This window comes from Bombina bombina, chromosome 1, assembly GCF_027579735.1.
Source record: "Bombina bombina isolate aBomBom1 chromosome 1, aBomBom1.pri, whole genome shotgun sequence".
In the NCBI taxonomy this organism is placed as follows: domain Eukaryota; kingdom Metazoa; phylum Chordata; class Amphibia; order Anura; family Bombinatoridae; genus Bombina; species Bombina bombina.
Window position 1 is genome coordinate 1,331,812,826 of NC_069499.1, and position 18,887 is coordinate 1,331,831,712.

Here is an 18,887-nt window from a genome sequence, read left to right on the forward strand (position 1 = left end):
ACACAAATATATTTAAAAAAACAAAAACTGCAGTAATATATAGCAATGCAACAGCTGCAAAAAATGTACATCTGCATTCTATCATGAACCCTAATCTGAAGCACTTTATACAGTTGTCAAAATGCTGACAACCTCATTAATATATAAATGCACACAGCTTCTGTCACAGAGTGTGAGAATACTTCAAGATGGCTCTAAAATGGTAGCCCCAGTACAAAGAGGCTGAGCTATTATATAAGGAAAACTGGTTTGAAAAGAGCTGCAGAAACAGCATGAAATGCAATAACCTAGTGAGTAGTTACTATTCTTTAGTGGTTGTGCAAAGCAGTTTAATGTCTTTTTAATTCTGTATGAAAAAAGTCTAAACTTGGAAGTCCCATAGAGATAAGAGCTGCCTCCCATAAACTTTAATGAGGCTCTTTGGGAATTTCTGAAACTGTCAGGCTTATTTAACATAGAACAAATATAAAGTGCAATGCCATTTGCAAAAGATACACAGATATATACTTAGTATGATCCTAATTTGTTACAAAGTTTAAGTACGCTGCTGTATACAGAATCTAAATGCATTAAAATACAAAGCAGAAAGTGCAAAGCTTAAATGTAATAAACCTTAAAGGACAAAATCTGAAGTCTCAAGTAATATAGAATACAAAGCTCAAAGGGTTTATGTAACAAAACTGTTATGCTGTGTTATATTGCAATGGGTTGTCTCGTTTTCACATACAGAAATGGAATGACCCTTAAAGAAGTATAGTAAAATCTGCCTTTCTAGAACCTTGTGAGGAATTGTACAGTTCAAAAGGATCATTTTAGATCATCTCATCTGAGCGGAGAGCTTTAGATCATTGGGCCCTTAGTGATATATATATCTGGTTTAAGGTCTCTCGTCTGACTTGCTGCTCACATGCCTGTTTTCTATCTCTAGGTTATCTAGTGTATTTTACAAGACCTATGACCATGCATCGCGCTGTCTCCCCCACAGAACCCACACCAAGGTAAGAATCATCTTCAATCTCTATGCACTTGATGCTTATTCTATAAAGCAGGATCAGAACTGGTTGTGCCATAATTAGGACTTAATTTTCATCCAACTGAAATTTTTTTGTACCTTTTTTCCAAATACTGGACACCAAGAAATATAAGCATTAGCTTAACCCCTTAGTGACCGAGGACGTGCAGGGTACGTCTGAAAAAAAAAGGCAGTTAACGCCTGACGACGTACCCTGCACGTCCTCGGCTAAAGTGAGTGCTGGAAGCGATCAAGATCGCTTCCAGGCACTATTACAGTACTGCAGGGATGCCTCGATGTCTGGGCATCCCTGCAGAGCTGTTACGGAGTGCCGGGACCGGAGCGATCACTCCCCCTTGAGTGATCACTTCCGGTTTTGCTCCACGTGGAGCCCGGCAGTGCAGCAGAGCATCGGAAGCGATCGGACACGCTTCCGATGCTCTGCTAGTGTGCTAAGTGCCTCGGTGGGTCGAGGCACTTAGTTAGTATATAAATAAAATTAAAAATTAAAAAAAATAAATAATATATAATATTAAAAAGCCCCACATATAGCGCCCCCCCCCCTCCCCCATGAGGCTTCCAAAATGGCGATGCCCGGTGCATCATGGGGCATCTGGGGGTGTCCCTAGCCTGTCTCACCATAGGGGCAAGCTAGGGTCACCCAATCTGAGCCTTCTTAGAAAAAAAATAAAATAATAATAAAATACCCCATTTGTCTGATCATGTCAATATTTGTAAATATTGACTCTGATCAGTGTGGATCTCCCTCCCTCTCCTCACTTGCCATTTTGTTGGAGAAAGAGAGAGACCTGTATTTTAGCAGAGAGAGATTTATTTCTTTTATTTGTTAAAAAATTTAAAATCCAAAGGCTCTTTTCAGAGCCATTAACCCCTAGCTTGCCAGTGATCACTATAAATCACTGGCAGTAGCACAGCTGCACTTTTTTTTGCTGTCTGTGCATTTTTTTAGGGGTTAATTTTTGTTGTTGTATTTTTTTTTAAAAACTCAAAGGCTCCTTTCAGAGCCATTTAGCTAATTTAATTTAATTTAAAGACTATTTAACCCCTAGCTTGCCAGTGATCGCTATACATCACTGGCATTAGCATAGCTGTAATTTTTTGCTGTCTGTGCATTTTTTAGGGGTTAATTTTTGTTGTTGTAATTTTTTAAAAACCTAAACGCTCCTTTCAGAGCCATTTAGCTAATTTAATTTAATTTAAATAGTATTTAACCCCTAGCTTGCCAGTGATCGCTATACATCACTGGCATTAGCATAGCTGTACTTTTTTGCTGTCTGTGAATTTTTTTAGGGGTTAATTTGTGTTGTTGTAATTTTTTAAAAAACCAAAGGCTCCTTTCAGAGCCATTTAGCTAATTTAATTTAATTTAAAGAGTATTTAACCCCTAGCTTGCCAGTGATCGCTATAAATCACTGGCATTAGCATAGCTCTACATTTTTGCTGTCTGTGCATTTTTTTAGGGGTTAATTTTTGTTGTTGTAATTTTTTAAAAACCTAAACGCTCCTTTCAGAGCCATTTAGCTAATTTAATTTGATTTAAAGAGTATTTAACCCCTAGCTTGCCAGTGATCGCTATAAATCACTGGCATTAGCATAGCTGTACTTTTTTTTAAAAAAACCCAAAGGCCATTTAGTTAATTTAATTTAAAGAGTATTTAACCCCTAGCTTGCCAGTGATCGCTATAAATCACTGGCATTAGCATAGCTGTACTTTTTTAAAAAAAAACCCAAAGGCCATTTAGTTAATTTAATTTAAAGAGTATTTAACCCCTAGCTTGCCAGTGATCGCTATAAATCACTGGCATTAGCATAGCTGAACTTTTTTTAAAAAAAACCCAAAGGCCATTTAGTTAATTAATTAATTTTGGTTTTCTGTGACAGATACAAAAATGTCACAGAAAAGATATAGTGTTGAGGAGGCGTATGCCATCCTTGCGTCAGAGTCAGATGCCTCTATGTCTGACTCAGACCCCAATTTTGACCCTGCCATATGCTCAGATACATCATTAGATGCAGTCTCAACTGATAGTGATGTATCTGTGGCTGCTAGCCCCCCTGCCAGCCCCCCTGCTAGCCCCCCTGCCAGCCCCCCTGCTAGAAGGAGGCGTGTTGCTGCCATTGCCGCTGAAGAGTGGGTAACGCCTCATCTCCAGAGGCCAGATATCCCACCCTTCACAGCAAATGCTGGCATAAATATAGATGTGGCAGGTTTTAGCCCCCAACAGTTTCTGGAGGTGTTTCTGGGTGATGATGTATTGGGGAACATTGTCGCCCAAACTAATTTATATGCCCATCAGTACCGTGCTGCAAAGCCTGAAACATATTTGGCAAAGCAGCAATGGGCCCCCATCAATGTGCCAGAATTTAAAAAATTCTGGGCATTGACTATGCTGATGGGCATCATAAAGAAACCCTCCGTTCGCTCCTACTGGAGCAGTAGCCCCATCTGCTCTACCCCCATTTTCTCCCAGAGTATGTCGAGGCAGAGATATGAAATGATTCTTCATTTCATGCACTTCAGCGACAACAGCCTGTGCCCCCCTAGGGAGCATCCCCAATTTGACAGGCTGTATAAAATCCGCCCCCTGATTACCCACTTTTCTGCCAGGTTTGCAGAGGCTTATACACCTGGAAGGAATATATGCGTTGATGAATCCCTGATGAAGTATAAGGGAAGGCTGGGATTCAAGCAGTATATTCCTTCCAAGCGCTCCAGGTATGGGGTAAAGGTGTATAAGCTCTGTGAGAGCGAGACTGGGTATACTCAGGCCTTCCGGGTGTATGAGGGAAAGGATAGCCACCTTGACCCTCCAGGTTGCCCAGAACATATGGGAACCACTGGCAAGATTGTCTGGGACCTGATATTACCCCTAATGAACAAAGGGTATCACTTGTACTTAGACAATTTTTATACAAGTGTCCTTTTGTTCAAGCTACTGTATTGCTTTGATACAGTAGCTTGCGGTACTATTAAAAAGAACCGCAAAGGTTTCCCAGGACAACTTGTACGCACCCGGCTACGAAGGGGGGAGACCTCTGCTCTGCGCCAAGAGGAGCTGTTGGCACTGAAGTACAGAGACAAGAAGGATGTATACCTTCTTACCACCATCCACACAGAGAGGACGGTGGCGGTCTCTGTACGTGGCAGAGCTGAGATCATAAGGAAGCCAGTGTGCATCAAATCTTATAACCGGCATATGGGTGGGGTTGATCTGGCAGATCAGCTGCTGCAGCCCTACCTAATTATGCGGAAGACAAGGGCCTGGTACAAAAAGGTTGCAATTTACCTAATGCAGATTGCAACCCACAACGCTTTTTTGTTGTTCAAAAAAGCAAACCCCGGAATGAAACTGACTTTTTTACAATTTCAGCTCCAGATCATTTCGGGGATTTTGTACCATGATGCACCTGCTCCCCGGGCGGTGATGGGAGAGAGCAGAGTTGGGGCTACTCATTTTATTTTTAAAATCCCCCCTACTGCCGCAAAGCAGAGACCACAAAAAAAATGCAGAGTCTGTACCAAGAGGGGGCAGAGAAGGGACACTGTATATCACTGTCCTGATTGCCCTGGACAGCCTGGACTCTGCATTGGGGACTGCTTCAAGCGGTACCATACAATGATCAATTTTTAAAAAATAAATAAATTTGCTGTTATTTTTTTTTTGTTATGTTTACTGTTAAATTTTTTGTTATTTTTTTACTTTTAATGTGCCACATTTTTACATTTCACTAATATATATTTTTTTCTAAAATGGGGCTGTTCTTTTTTTTTTTTTTTACAAAAACCCCTGTCAAACCTATGCATGGGGACATAGGTGTACTCAGGGTGCCTAGCAGAAAACAACCTGTAGTATTTTTTTTGCACTAACTTACAACAGTCTCTCCTAAATCATAGTCAAAAAGCAATGTGTGTGTAAAAATGAAAATTGAAAAAATGCCACCATACACTTTCTCCAATTTTTTTAGCTAAAACAGTTACTTCAAATGCATCAAAGCACACCATATACAATACCTTGGGGTGTCAACATTTCAAAAATATGCACATTCATGGCAATAAATAAAAGTGGGGTTTACAATAGGCCCCAAACTAAAGATAGGCCTATCAGAAGAAATACTCTCACTTAATAACTAAAATCACAAGTCATAAAATTGTAACATAACCTTCCCAAAATCCTGGCAAACCTATGCATGGGGGGCATAGGTGTACTCAGGGTGCCTAGCAGAAAACAACCTGAAGTATTTTTTTGCACTAACTTACAACAGTCTCTCCTAAATCATAGTCAAAAAGCAATGTGTGTGTAAAAATGAAAATTGAAAAAATGCCACCATACACTTTCTCCAATTTTTTTAGCTAAAACAGTTACTTCAAATGCATCAAAGCACACCATATACAATACCTTGGGGTGTCAACATTTCAAAAATATGCACATTCATGGAAACAAATAAATTGGGGTATGTTAAAATACCCCCAAAAAGACAATAGGCAAAGAAAATATGTTAAATGTGAAAAAAAAATCACAAACGCATGTTGGACATTTGGCATTACACCCCCCGAACAAGCCAAGAAACTTATGCATAGGTGGTATCACTGTACTCAGGAGATGTTGGTGAACACATATTGGGGTCTTCTTTGGCAGTAACACATAACAGGAGCTGAGAATTCATGTCTAAAGTACAATGTGTGTGAAAAATAACACACAAAAAATGACTGCCTAATAGTTTGACAAAGAATTAGTGCATGGAAAGTGTTAAAATACCAGCATTTGAAATACCCTAGGGTGTCTACTTTTCAAAAATATATGGTTTGATGGGGGTAAATTACATTGGCCGGCTTCAGAAATGTCCTACATAGGACATGGGTGCATGGGATGTGAAAATTCCAAGTTGAAAAACTGGAATGCGCCCCCTAAAAATAAGGCCTTTTAGCCCCCAGAGAACCCAACACACCTATACATGGGTGGTATCACTGTACTCAGGAGATGTTGTTGAATACATATTGAGGTTTTTTTTGGCAGTAACACATAACAGGGACTGAGAATATATGCCTAAAGTACAATGTGTGTGAAAAATAATGCAAAAAAATGACTACCTAAAAGTTTGACAAAGACTAGTGGTTGAATTAGTGCATGGAAAGTGTTAAAATACCAGCATTTGAAATACCCTAGGGTGTCTACTTTTCAAAAATATATGGTTTGATGGGGGTAATTTACATTGGCCGGCTTCAGAAATGTCCCAAATAGGACATGGGTGCATGATGACAGATGTGAAAATTCCAAGTTGAAAAACTGGAATGCGCCCCCTAAAATTAAGGCCTTTTAGTCCCCAGAGAACCCGACACACCTATACATGGGGGGTATCACTGTACTCAGGAGATGTTGTTGAATACATATTGAGGTTTTTTTTGGCAGTAACACATAACAGGGACTGAGAATATATGCCTAAAGTACAATGTGTGTGAAAAATAATGCAAAAAAATGACTACCTAAAAGTTTGACAAAGACTAGTGGTTGAATTAGTGCATGGAAAGTGTTAAAATACCAGCATTTGAAATACCCTAGGGTGTCTACTTTTCAAAAATATATGGTTTGATGGGGGTAATTTACATTGGCCGGCTTCAGAAATGTCCCAAATAGGACATGGGTGCATGATGACAGATGTGAAAATTCCAAGTTGAAAAACTGGAATGCGCCCCCTAAAATTAAGGCCTTTTAGCCCCCAGAGAACCCGACACACCTATACATGGGGGGTATCACTGTACTCAGGAGATGTTGTTGAATACATATTGAGGTTTTTTTTGGCAGTAACACATAACAGGGACTGAGAATATATGCCTAAAGTACAATGTGTGTGAAAAATAATGCAAAAAAATGACTACCTAAAAGTTTGACAAAGACTAGTGGTTGAATTAGTGCATGGAAAGTGTTAAAATACCAGCATTTGAAATACCCTAGGGTGTCTACTTTTCAAAAATATATGGTTTGATGGGGGTAATTTACATTGGCCGGCTTCAGAAATGTCCCAAATAGGACATGGGTGCATGATGACAGATGTGAAAATTCCAAGTTGAAAAACTGGAATGCGCCCCCTAAAATTAAGGCCTTTTAGTCCCCAGAGAACCCGACACACCTATACATGGGGGGTATCACTGTACTCAGGAGATGTTGTTGAATACATATTGAGGTTTTTTTTGGCAGTAACACATAACAGGGACTGAGAATATATGCCTAAAGTACAATGTGTGTGAAAAATAATGCAAAAAAATGACTACCTAAAAGTTTGACAAAGACTAGTGGTTGAATTAGTGCATGGAAAGTGTTAAAATACCAGCATTTGAAATACCCTAGGGTGTCTACTTTTCAAAAATATATGGTTTGATGGGGGTAATTTACATTGGCCGGCTTCAGAAATGTCCCAAATAGGACATGGGTGCATGATGACAGATGTGAAAATTCCAAGTTGAAAAACTGGAATGCGCCCCCTAAAATTAAGGCCTTTTAGCCCCCAGAGAACCCGACACACCTATACATGGGGGGTATCACTGTACTCAGGAGATGTTGTTGAATACATATTGAGGTTTTTTTTGGCAGTAACACATAACAGGGACTGAGAATATATGCCTAAAGTACAATGTGTGTGAAAAATAATGCAAAAAAATGACTACCTAAAAGTTTGACAAAGACTAGTGGTTGAATTAGTGCATGGAAAGTGTTAAAATACCAGCATTTGAAATACCCTAGGGTGTCTACTTTTCAAAAATATATGGTTTGATGGGGGTAATTTACATTGGCCGGCTTCAGAAATGTCCCAAATAGGACATGGGTGCATGATGACAGATGTGAAAATTCCAAGTTGAAAAACTGGAATGCGCCCCCTAAAATTAAGGCCTTTTAGCCCCCAGAGAACCCGACACACCTATACATGGGGGGTATCACTGTACTCAGGAGATGTTGTTGAATACATATTGAGGTTTTTTTTGGCAGTAACACATAACAGGGACTGAGAATATATGCCTAAAGTACAATGTGTGTGAAAAATAATGCAAAAAAATGACTACCTAAAAGTTTGACAAAGACTAGTGGTTGAATTAGTGCATGGAAAGTGTTAAAATACCAGCATTTGAAATACCCTAGGGTGTCTACTTTTCAAAAATATATGGTTTGATGGGGGTAATTTACATTGGCCGGCTTCAGAAATGTCCCAAATAGGACATGGGTGCATGATGACAGATGTGAAAATTCCAAGTTGAAAAACTGGAATGCGCCCCCTAAAATTAAGGCCTTTTAGCCCCCAGAGAACCCGACACACCTATACATGGGGGGTATCACTGTACTCAGGAGATGTTGTTGAATACATATTGAGGTTTTTTTTGGCAGTAACACATAACAGGGACTGAGAATATATGCCTAAAGTACAATGTGTGTGAAAAATAATGCAAAAAAATGACTACCTAAAAGTTTGACAAAGACTAGTGGTTGAATTAGTGCATGGAAAGTGTTAAAATACCAGCATTTGAAATACCCTAGGGTGTCTACTTTTCAAAAATATATGGTTTGATGGGGGTAATTTGCATTGTCCGGCTTCAGAAATGTCCCAAATAGGACATGGGTGCATGATGACAGATGTGAAAATTCCAAGTTGAAAAACTGGAATGCCCCCCCTAAAATTAAGGCCTTTTAGCCCCCAGAGAACCCGACACACCTATACATGGGGGGTATCACTGTACTCAGGAGATGTTGTTGAATACATATTGAGGTTTTTTTTGGCAGTAACACATAACAGGGACTGAGAATATATGCCTAAAGTACAATGTGTGTGAAAAATAATGCAAAAAAATGACTACCTAAAAGTTTGACAAAGACTAGTGGTTGAATTAGTGCATGGAAAGTGTTAAAATACCAGCATTTGAAATACCCTAGGGTGTCTACTTTTCAAAAATATATGGTTTGATGGGGGTAATTTACATTGGCCGGCTTCAGAAATGTCCCAAATAGGACATGGGTGCATGATGACAGATATGAAAATTCCAAGTTGAAAAACTGGAATGCGCCCCCTAAAATTAAGGCCTTTTAGCCCCCAGAGAACCCGACACACCTATACATGGGGGGTATCACTGTACTCAGAAGTTGTTGTTGAACACATATTGAGGTGTTTTTGCTCAGTAACATATAACAGGAACTGAGAATCCATGCCTAAAGTACAATGCGTGTGAAAAATAACACACCAAAATGACTACCCAAAAGTTTGACAAAGACTGGTGGTTGAATTAGTGCATGCAAAGTGTTAAAATACCAGCATTTGAAATACCCTAGGGTGTCTACTTTTTAAAAATATATGGTTTGATGGGGGTAATTTGCATTGTCCGGCTTCAGAAATGTCCCAAATAGGACATGGGTGCATGACGACAGATGTGAAAATTCCAAATTAAAAAACTGGAATGCGCCCCCTAAAAATAAGGCCTTTTAGCCCCCAGAGAACCCAACAGACCTATACATGGGTGGTATCACTGTACTCAGGAGATGCTGCTGAAGACATATTGGGGTGTTATTTGGCAGTAACCCTTAACGTTCTCAGTAAATGTATTCTTGAATTGCTATTTTGTCAAAAAATCACCATTTTTTTTTTTTTTTTTTTCAAACTTTGGCATAGATTGGTGGTAAAATAGTTGCATGGAAAGAGTCAAAATACTCCATGTTTAATACCTTAGGTTGTGTTCTTTTAAAAAATATATATATGTGAAGGGTTAATCAGGGATTCCTGACAGATATCAGTGTTCCAATGTAACTATCGCTAATTTTTTTAAAAATTTTTTGGAAATAGCAAAGTGCTACTTGTACTTATTGCCCTATAACTTGCAAAAAAAGCAAAGAACATGTAAACATTGAGTATTTCTAAACTCAGGACAAAATTTAGAAACTATTTAGCATGGGAGTTTTTTGGTAGTTGTTGATGTGTAGGAGATTTTGAGGGTCAAAGTTAAAAAAGTGTGTTTTTTTCAATTTTTTCCTCATATTTTATAAATTTTTTTATAGTAAATTATAAGATATGATGAAAATAATGGTATCTTTAGAAAGTCCATTTAATGGCGAGAAAAACGGTATATAATATGTGTGGGTACAGTAAATGAGTAAGAGGAAAATTACAGCTAAACACAAACACCGCAGAAATGTAAAAATAGCCTTGGTCCCAAACGGACAGAAAATGGAAAAGTGCTGCGGTCATTAAGGGGTTAAAGGGACAGTATACTGTAAAAAAAATTTTTACCTTTAATGTGTTTACAATTGCTTTTTTTTACCAACTGCAGAGTAAAACATGTATGAAAATGAGCCTTTTAAGGTTTATTTGTGTATATTAAAGCTCTGATTTTGTGTTTTGAAGCCACAACCTAATAAAATGGGTTGAGCTTGTAGGTATAATCAGATCTCATTACTGTATCACATTGTCTACAATGCTTCTTTATCTTATATCTGTCCGTAAACCAATCACCAGTACTTGGAGAGTACTCTGCTATATCCCACTGGGAGTGTAATTTCTTCTGCTGGCTGTGTTTACACAGCTTATCTATAGCTTGGACCTGCAGCCACAAACTTTCAGAATGGTTGGGGATACCACATGCTAAATCGACTATTTCAAATGCCAATATAAGGGTAAAGGAGCTACTTGTAAACAATTTAATTCACAACAGCAGGTAAAGTGGATTATTGGGAACAAATTAAAGAGGAGAACAATTTTGAGTAAACTGTCCCTTTAAGGTAAGCAATGAATTAGCATATGAATTGTTTCTAAGGATACTGTAGCAGTGAGCCATACACTGTATGTTGCTATCTGACAGCTTATATGCACATGATCATGTGGTTTGCAAATTGCCTGCTGATTTGTTACTTTATTTAAGACTTTTAGGAGTACAGAAACGCAGTTCACCAAACCATTATGACAGGACTAGACAAACCCAGGTGTCTTAAACGTAGTCTCTGGTGCCCTAGTTTAGAGTCCCGAAGACATCCATGAATGCCCCACCTCACTGGCTGCCTCTAGCCTCACCTTTAAAGAGACATGAAACCCAGAAATGTTCTTTCATCATTCATATAGCGCATACAATTTTACAAAACCCTTTCCAGTTTACTTCTATGATCTAATTTGATTAGTATTATTTATATACTTTGTTGATTGTACCTAGGTTGGTTCAGGAGCTGGGAGCTAGCTGCATATTGGTGGCTGCAAATATGACACTTGTCATTGGCTTACTGATGTGTTCAGCTAGCTCCCAGTAGTGCATTGCTGCTCCTTCAATAAAGGATATTGAGAGAAGGAAGCAAAATTGATAATGGAAGTAAGTTTCAAAAGTTGTTTAAAAATGTATTCTCTATCTGAATCATGAAAGAAAAGTTTTCATGTTTCATGTGCCTTTAAATTTAGTTTGGTGCTGCTGGATCCTTTCTGTGCCTTGCAGTTGTGAAATACAAATCCAACTTTGATTGTGTTATTATATAATGTATGTGTGTGCGATAAATATATAAATATACAGTATATAAATAAGAGTCTTCGACTACATGTCTCTAATACAGATGAAAACTTCAGTATCTGAGTCCAAAAAGTGAGAGAAACAATATATATATAGAGAAAACTTTAAACTATTGTAACTTTGGCTTTCTTCAACTTTTTTTTAAATTCCTTTTCTCCAACATAGGTGTGTCCGGTCCACGGCGTCATCCTTACTTGTGGGATATTCTCTTCCCCAACAGGAAATGGCAAAGAGCCCAGCAAAGCTGGTCACATGATCCCTCCTAGGCTCCGCCTACCCCAGTCATTCTCTTTGCCGTTGTACAGGCAACATCTCCACGGAGATGGCTTAGAGTTTTTTAGTGTTTAACTGTAGTTTTTTTTATTCAATCAAGAGTTTGTTATTTTAAAATAGTGCTGGTATGTACTATTTACTCTGAAACAGAAAAGAGATGAAGATTTCTGTTTGTAAGAGGAAAATGATTTTAGCAACCGTTACTAAAATCCATGGCTGTTCCACACAGGACTGTTGAGAGGAATTAACTTCAGTTGGGGGAACAGTGAGCAGTCTTTTGCTGCTTGAGGTATGACACATTCTAACAAGACGATGTAATGCTGGAAGCTGTCATTTTCCCTATGGGATCCGGTAAGCCATTTTTATTCAGACAGTAAATAAGGGCTTCACAAGGGCTTATTAAGACTGTAGACATTTTCTGGGCTAAATCGATTCATATATACACATATTTAGCCTTGAGGAATCATTTAATCTGGGTATTTTTGTAAAATAATATCGGCAGGCACTGTGTTAGACACCTTATTCTCTAGGGGCTCTCCCTAATCATAGGCAGAGCCTCATTTTCGCGCCGGTATTGCGCACTTGTTTTTGAGAAGCATGACATGCAGTCGCATGTGTGAGGAGCTCTGATACATAGAAAAGACTTTCTGAAGGCGTCATTTGGTATCGTATTCCCCTTTGGGCTTGGTTGGGTCTCAGCAAAGCAGATACCAGGGACTGTAAAGGGGTTAAAGATAAAAACGGCTCCGGTTCCGTTATTTTAAGGGTTAAAGCTTCCAAATTTGGTGTGCAATACTTTTAAGGCTTTAAGACACTGTGGTGAAATTTTGGTGAATTTTGAACAATTCCTTCATACTTTTTCGCAATTGCAGTAATAAAGTGTGTTCAGTTTAAAATTTAAAGTGACAGTAACGGTTTTATTTTAAAACGTTTTTTGTACTTTGTTATCAAGTTTATGCCTGTTTAACATGTCTGAACTACCAGATAGACTGTGTTCTGAATGTGGGGAAGCCAAGGTTCCTTCTCATTTAAATAGATGTGATTTATGTGACACTGAAAATGATGCCCAAGATGATTCCTCAAGTGAGGGGAGTAAGCATGGTACTGCATCATTCCCTCCTTCGTCTACACCAGTCTTGCCCACTCAGGAGGCCCCTAGTACATCTAGCGCGCCAATACTCCTTACTATGCAACAATTAACGGCTGTAATGGATAATTCTATCAAAAACATTTTAGCCAAAATGCCCACTTATCAGCGCAAGCGCGACTGCTCTGTTTTAGATACTGAAGAGCATGGGGACGCTGATGATAATGGTTCTGAAATGCCCCTACACCAGTCTGAGGGGGCCAGGGAGGTTTTGTCTGAGGGAGAAATTTCAGATTCAGGGAAAATTTCTCAACAAGCTGAACCCGATGTGATTACATTTAAATTTAAGTTGGAACATCTCCGCGCTCTGCTTAAGGAGGTATTATCCACTCTGGATGATTGTGAGAATTTGATCATCCCAGAGAAACTATGTAAAATGGACAAGTTCCTAGAGGTCCCGGGGCTCCCAGAAGCTTTTCCTATACCCAAGCGGGTGGCGGACATTGTAAATAAAGAATGGGAAAGGCCCGGTATACCTTTCGTCCCTCCCCCCATATTTAAAAAATTGTTTCCTATGGTCGACCCCAGAAAGGACTTATGGCAGACAGTCCCCAAGGTCGAGGGAGCGGTTTCTACTTTAAACAAACGCACCACTATACCCATAGAAGATAGTTGTGCTTTCAAAGATCCTATGGATAAAAAATTAGAAGGTTTGCTTAAAAAGATGTTTGTTCAGCAAGGTTACCTTCTACAACCAATTTCATGCATTGTCCCTGTCACTACAGCCGCGTGTTTCTGGTTCGATGAGCTAGTAAAGGCGATCGATAGTGATTCTCCTCCTTATGAGGAGATTATGGACAGAATCCGTGCTCTCAAATTGGCCAATTCTTTCACCCTAGACGCCACTTTGCAATTGGCTAGGTTAGCGGCGAAAAATTCTGGGTTTGCTATTGTGGCGCGCAGAGCGCTTTGGTTGAAATCTTGGTCAGCGGATGCGTCTTCCAAGAACAAACTACTTAACATTCCTTTCAAGGGGAAAACGCTGTTTGGCCCTGACTTGAAAGAGATTATCTCTGATATCACTGGGGGTAAGGGCCACGCCCTTCCTCAGGATAGGTCTTTCAAGGCCAAAAATAAACCTAATTTTCGTCCCTTTCGTAGAAACGGACCAGCCCCAAGTGCTACGTCCTCTAAGCAAGAGGGTAATACTTCTCAAGCCAAGCCAGCCTGGAGACCAATGCAAGGCTGGAACAAGGGAAAGCAGGCCAAGAAACCTGCCACTGCTACCAAGACAGCATGAAATGTTGGCCCCCGATCCGGGACCGGATCTGGTGGGGGGCAGACTCTCTCTCTTTGCTCAGGCTTGGGCAAGAGATGTTCTGGATCCTTGGGCACTAGAAATAGTCTCCCAAGGTTATCTTCTGGAATTCAAGGGGCTTCCCCCAAGGGGGAGGTTCCACAGGTCTCAATTGTCTTCAGACCATATAAAGAGACAGGCATTCTTACATTGTGTAGAAGACCTGTTAAAAATGGGAGTGATTCATCCTGTTCCATTAGGAGAACAAGGGATGGGGTTCTACTCCAATCTGTTCATAGTTCCCAAAAAAGAGGGAACGTTCAGACCAATCTTAGATCTCAAGATCTTAAACAAGTTTCTCAAGGTTCCATCGTTCAAAATGGAAACCATTCGAACAATTCTTCCTTCCATCCAGGAAGGTCAATTCATGACCACGGTGGATTTAAAGGATGCGTATCTACATATTCCTATCCACAAGGAACATCATCGGTTCCTAAGGTTTGCATTCCTGGACAAGCATTACCAGTTCGTGGCGCTTCCTTTCGGATTAGCCACTGCTCCAAGGATTTTCACAAAGGTACTAGGGTCCCTTCTAGCGGTACTAAGACCAAGGGGCATTGCAGTAGTTCCTTACTTGGACGACATTCTGATTCAAGCGTCGTCCCTTCCTCAAGCAAAGGCTCACACGGACATAGTCCTGGCCTTTCTCAGATCTCACGGATGGAAAGTGAACGTGGAAAAGAGTTCTCTATCTCCGTCGACAAGGGTTCCCTTCTTGGGAACAATAATAGACTCCTTAGAAATGAGGATTTTTCTGACAGAGGCCAGAAAAACAAAACTTCTAAACTCTTGTCAAACACTTCATTCCGTTCCTCTTCCTTCCATAGCGCAGTGCATGGAAGTAATAGGTTTGATGGTAGCGGCAATGGACATAGTTCCTTTTGCGCGCATTCATCTAAGACCATTACAACTGTGCATGCTTAGTCAGTGGAATGGGGACTATACAGACTTGTCTCCGAAGATACAAGTAAATCAGAGGACCAGAGACTCACTCCGTTGGTGGCTGTCCCTGGACAACCTGTCACAAGGGATGACCTTCCGCAGACCAGAGTGGGTCATTGTCACGACCGACGCCAGTCTGATGGGCTGGGGCGCGGTCTGGGGACCCCTGAAAGCTCAGGGTCTTTGGTCTCGGGAAGAATCTCTTCTACCGATAAATATTCTGGAACTGAGAGCGATATTCAATGCTCTCAAGGCTTGGCCTCAGCTAGCAAAGGCCAAGTTCATACGGTTTCAATCAGACAACATGACGACTGTTGCGTACATCAACCATCAGGGGGGAACAAGGAGTTCCCTGGCGATGGAAGAAGTGACCAAAATCATTCAATGGGCGGAGACTCACTCCTGCCACCTATCTGCAATCCACATCCCAGGAGTGGAAAATTGGGAAGCGGATTTTCTGAGTCGTCAGACATTACATCCGGGGGAGTGGGAACTCCATCCGGAAATCTTTGCCCAAATTACTCAACTGTGGGGCATTCCAGACATGGATCTGATGACCTCTCGTCAGAACTTCAAGGTTCCTTGCTACGGGTCCAGATCCAGGGATCCCAAGGCGACTCTAGTAGATGCACTAGTAGCACCTTGGACCTTCAAACTAGCTTATGTATTCCCGCCGTTTCCTCTCATCCCCAGGCTGGTAGCCAGGATCAATCAAGAGAGGGCGTCGGTGATCTTGATAGCTCCTGCGTGGCCACGCAGGACTTGGTATGCAGATCTGGTGAATATGTCATCGGCTCCACCATGGAAGCTACCTTTGAGACGAGACCTTCTTGTTCAAGGTCCGTTCGAACATCCGAATCTGATCTCACTCCAGCTGACTGCTTGGAGATTGAACGCTTGATCTTATCAAAACGAGGGTTCTCAGATTCTGTTATTGATACTCTTGTTCAGGCCAGAAAGCCTGTAACTAGAAAAATTTACCACAAAATATGGAAAAAATATATCTGTTGGTGTGAATCTAAAGGATTCCCTTGGGACAAGGTAAAGATTCCTAAGATTCTATCCTTTCTTCAAGACGGATTGGAGAAAGGATTATCTGCAAGTTCCTTGAAGGGACAGATTTCTGCCTTGTCTGTGTTACTTCACAAAAAGCTGGCAGCTGTGCCAAATGTTCAAGCCTTTGTTCAGGCTCTGGTTAGAATCAAGCCTGTTTACAAACCTTTGACTCCTCCTTGGAGTCTCAACTTAGTTCTTTCAGTTCTTCAGGGGGTTCCGTTTGAACCCTTACATTCCGTTGATATTAAGTTATTATCTTGGAAAGTTTTGTTTTTGGTTGCAATTTCTTCTGCTAGAAGAGTTTCAGAATTATCTGCTCTGCAGTGTTCTCCTCCTTATCTGGTGTTCCATGCAGATAAGGTGGTTTTACGTACTAAACCTGGTTTTCTTCCAAAAGTTGTTTCTAACAAAAACATTAACCAGGAGATAGTCGTACCTTCTTTGTGTCCGAAACCAGTTTCGAAGAAGGAACGTTTGTTGCACAATTTGGATGTTGTTCGCGCTCTAAAATTCTATTTAGATGCTACAAAGGATTTTAGACAAACATCTTCCTTGTTTGTTGTTTATTCTGGTAAAAGGAGAGGTCAAAAAGCAACTTCTACCTCTCTCTCTTTTTGGATTAAAAGCATCATCAGATTGGCTTATGTGACTGCCGGACGGCAGCCTCCTGAAAGAATCACAGCTCATTCCACTAGGGCTGTGGCTTCCACATGGGCCTTCAAGAACGAGGCTTCTGTTGATCAGATATGTAGGGCAGCGACTTGGTCTTCACTGCACACTTTTACCAAATTTTACAAGTTTGATACTTTTGCTTCTTCTGAGGCTATTTTTGGGAGAAAGGTTTTGCAAGCCGTGGTGCCTTCCATTTAGGTGACCTGATTTGCTCCCTCCCTTCATCCGTGTCCTAAAGCTTTGGTATTGGTTCCCACAAGTAAGGATGACGCCGTGGACCGGACACACCTATGTTGGAGAAAACAGAATTTATGTTTACCTGATAAATTACTTTCTCCAACGGTGTGCCCGGCCCACGGCCCGCCCTGGTTTTTTAATCAGGTCTGATAATTTATTTTCTTTAACTACAGTCACCACGGTATCATATGGTTTCTCCTATGCAAATATTCCTCCTTAACGTCGGTCGAATGACTGGGGTAGGCGGAGCCTAGGAGGGATCATGTGACCAGCTTTGCTGGGCTCTTTGCCATTTCCTGTTGGGGAAGAGAATATCCCACAAGTAAGGATGACGCCGTGGACCGGACACACCGTTGGAGAAAGTAATTTATCAGGTAAACATAAATTCTGTTTTTATTGCTTTTTATCAGAATATTAACAATCAATAACAAATCAATTAACTTGGAGTACATTCTTACTCAACAGTTAAAGGGACACTGAACCCATTTTTTTTTCTATCGTGATTCATGTAGAGCATGCAATTTTAAGCAACTTTCTTATATACTCCTATTAAATTCTGAAATGCAAGAATGCAAATTTAGATGCTGGCCCATTTTTGGTGAACACACTGTGTTGTTCTTGCTGATTGGTGGGTAAATTCACCTACCAATAAACAAGTGCTTTCCATGGTTGTGAACCAAAAAAAAATTAGATGCCTTCTTTTTCAAATAAAGAAAGCAAGAGAACGAGGAAAAAATTGATAATAGGAGTAAATTAGAAAGTTGTTTAAAATTGCATGCTCTATATGAATCACAAAAGAAAAAAATTGGGTTCAGTGTCCCTTTTAAGAGATTTATCAACAAACAATCAGTTATACAAAGATCAAATCAAGATTGAGGTTTCATAATACAAAAGATGAATTTAAATAAGCACAATTATATAGAATATAGCTGAATCTCTTGCCATATTTAACAGCAATTAATTGGCTTTCTTCAACTATTAACCAGCAGAGAAAATATATCACCCTCTCCCTGGCATCCTGTTTTTCCACATACTATAAGATCCTACCCTTCCGTATACTCTATGACGATAGTGTGCCCAAGTCAAATTTTCATTCTCTTCTAGAATATATATGGAATCTCTAAATGGAAAATAATTCTGTTTTCCTTCTAAATACAGGGAAAGTCCACAGCTGCATTCATTACTTGTGGGAATACAGAACCTGGCCACCAGGAGGAGGCAAAGACACCCCAGCCAAAGGCTTAAATACATCCCCCACTTCCCTCATCCCCCAGTCATTCTTTGCCTTTCGTCACAGAAGGTTGGCAGAGAAGTGTCGGAAGATTAGAGAGTAGTTCCTTATGGAGGGTAGTACTCTTCGAGGTGGGACTGGAGTTTTAAGTAGTCTTGTCAGCCTCTCAATGAGAGCATTGATGAAAGTTAGAGTCCGGAGATGCAGGGAGAGTCTTTCTGCAAAACCATCCCGACTCATGTTAACACCTCCATAAGCAATCAGCGTTGATGAGTTTCACTGCCTGTTTTTCTGCACTCAAGTCCATGTCTGAAGCGCTGCTACAATCTGTTAAACTTGAAGGACCGTGTTGCTGTTCAACGGCATAAATTCTAGTAAGATCGTTTCAATTTTCACATACTTGTAACGTTAGAAGACAGGGTCTCAGTGGGACTCCTTTATCTTTATGGAATCAAGGGTTAATATCTCCAGGGGGGATTA

General features: G+C 40.3%; 1 protein-coding gene across 2 annotated transcripts in view; it reads left to right on the forward strand.

The window, feature by feature from the left end:
* Window positions 1–18,887, forward strand: part of WDR59 (WD repeat domain 59) — a 177,823-nt gene that overhangs the window by 63,253 nt on the left and 95,683 nt on the right. For both annotated transcript variants that reach the window (XM_053702127.1, XM_053702137.1), the window contains exon 17: window positions 929–998. In XM_053702127.1, coding sequence (XP_053558102.1) covers window positions 929–998 — 70 coding nt within the window. The remainder of the gene's footprint in view (window positions 1–928; window positions 999–18,887) is intronic.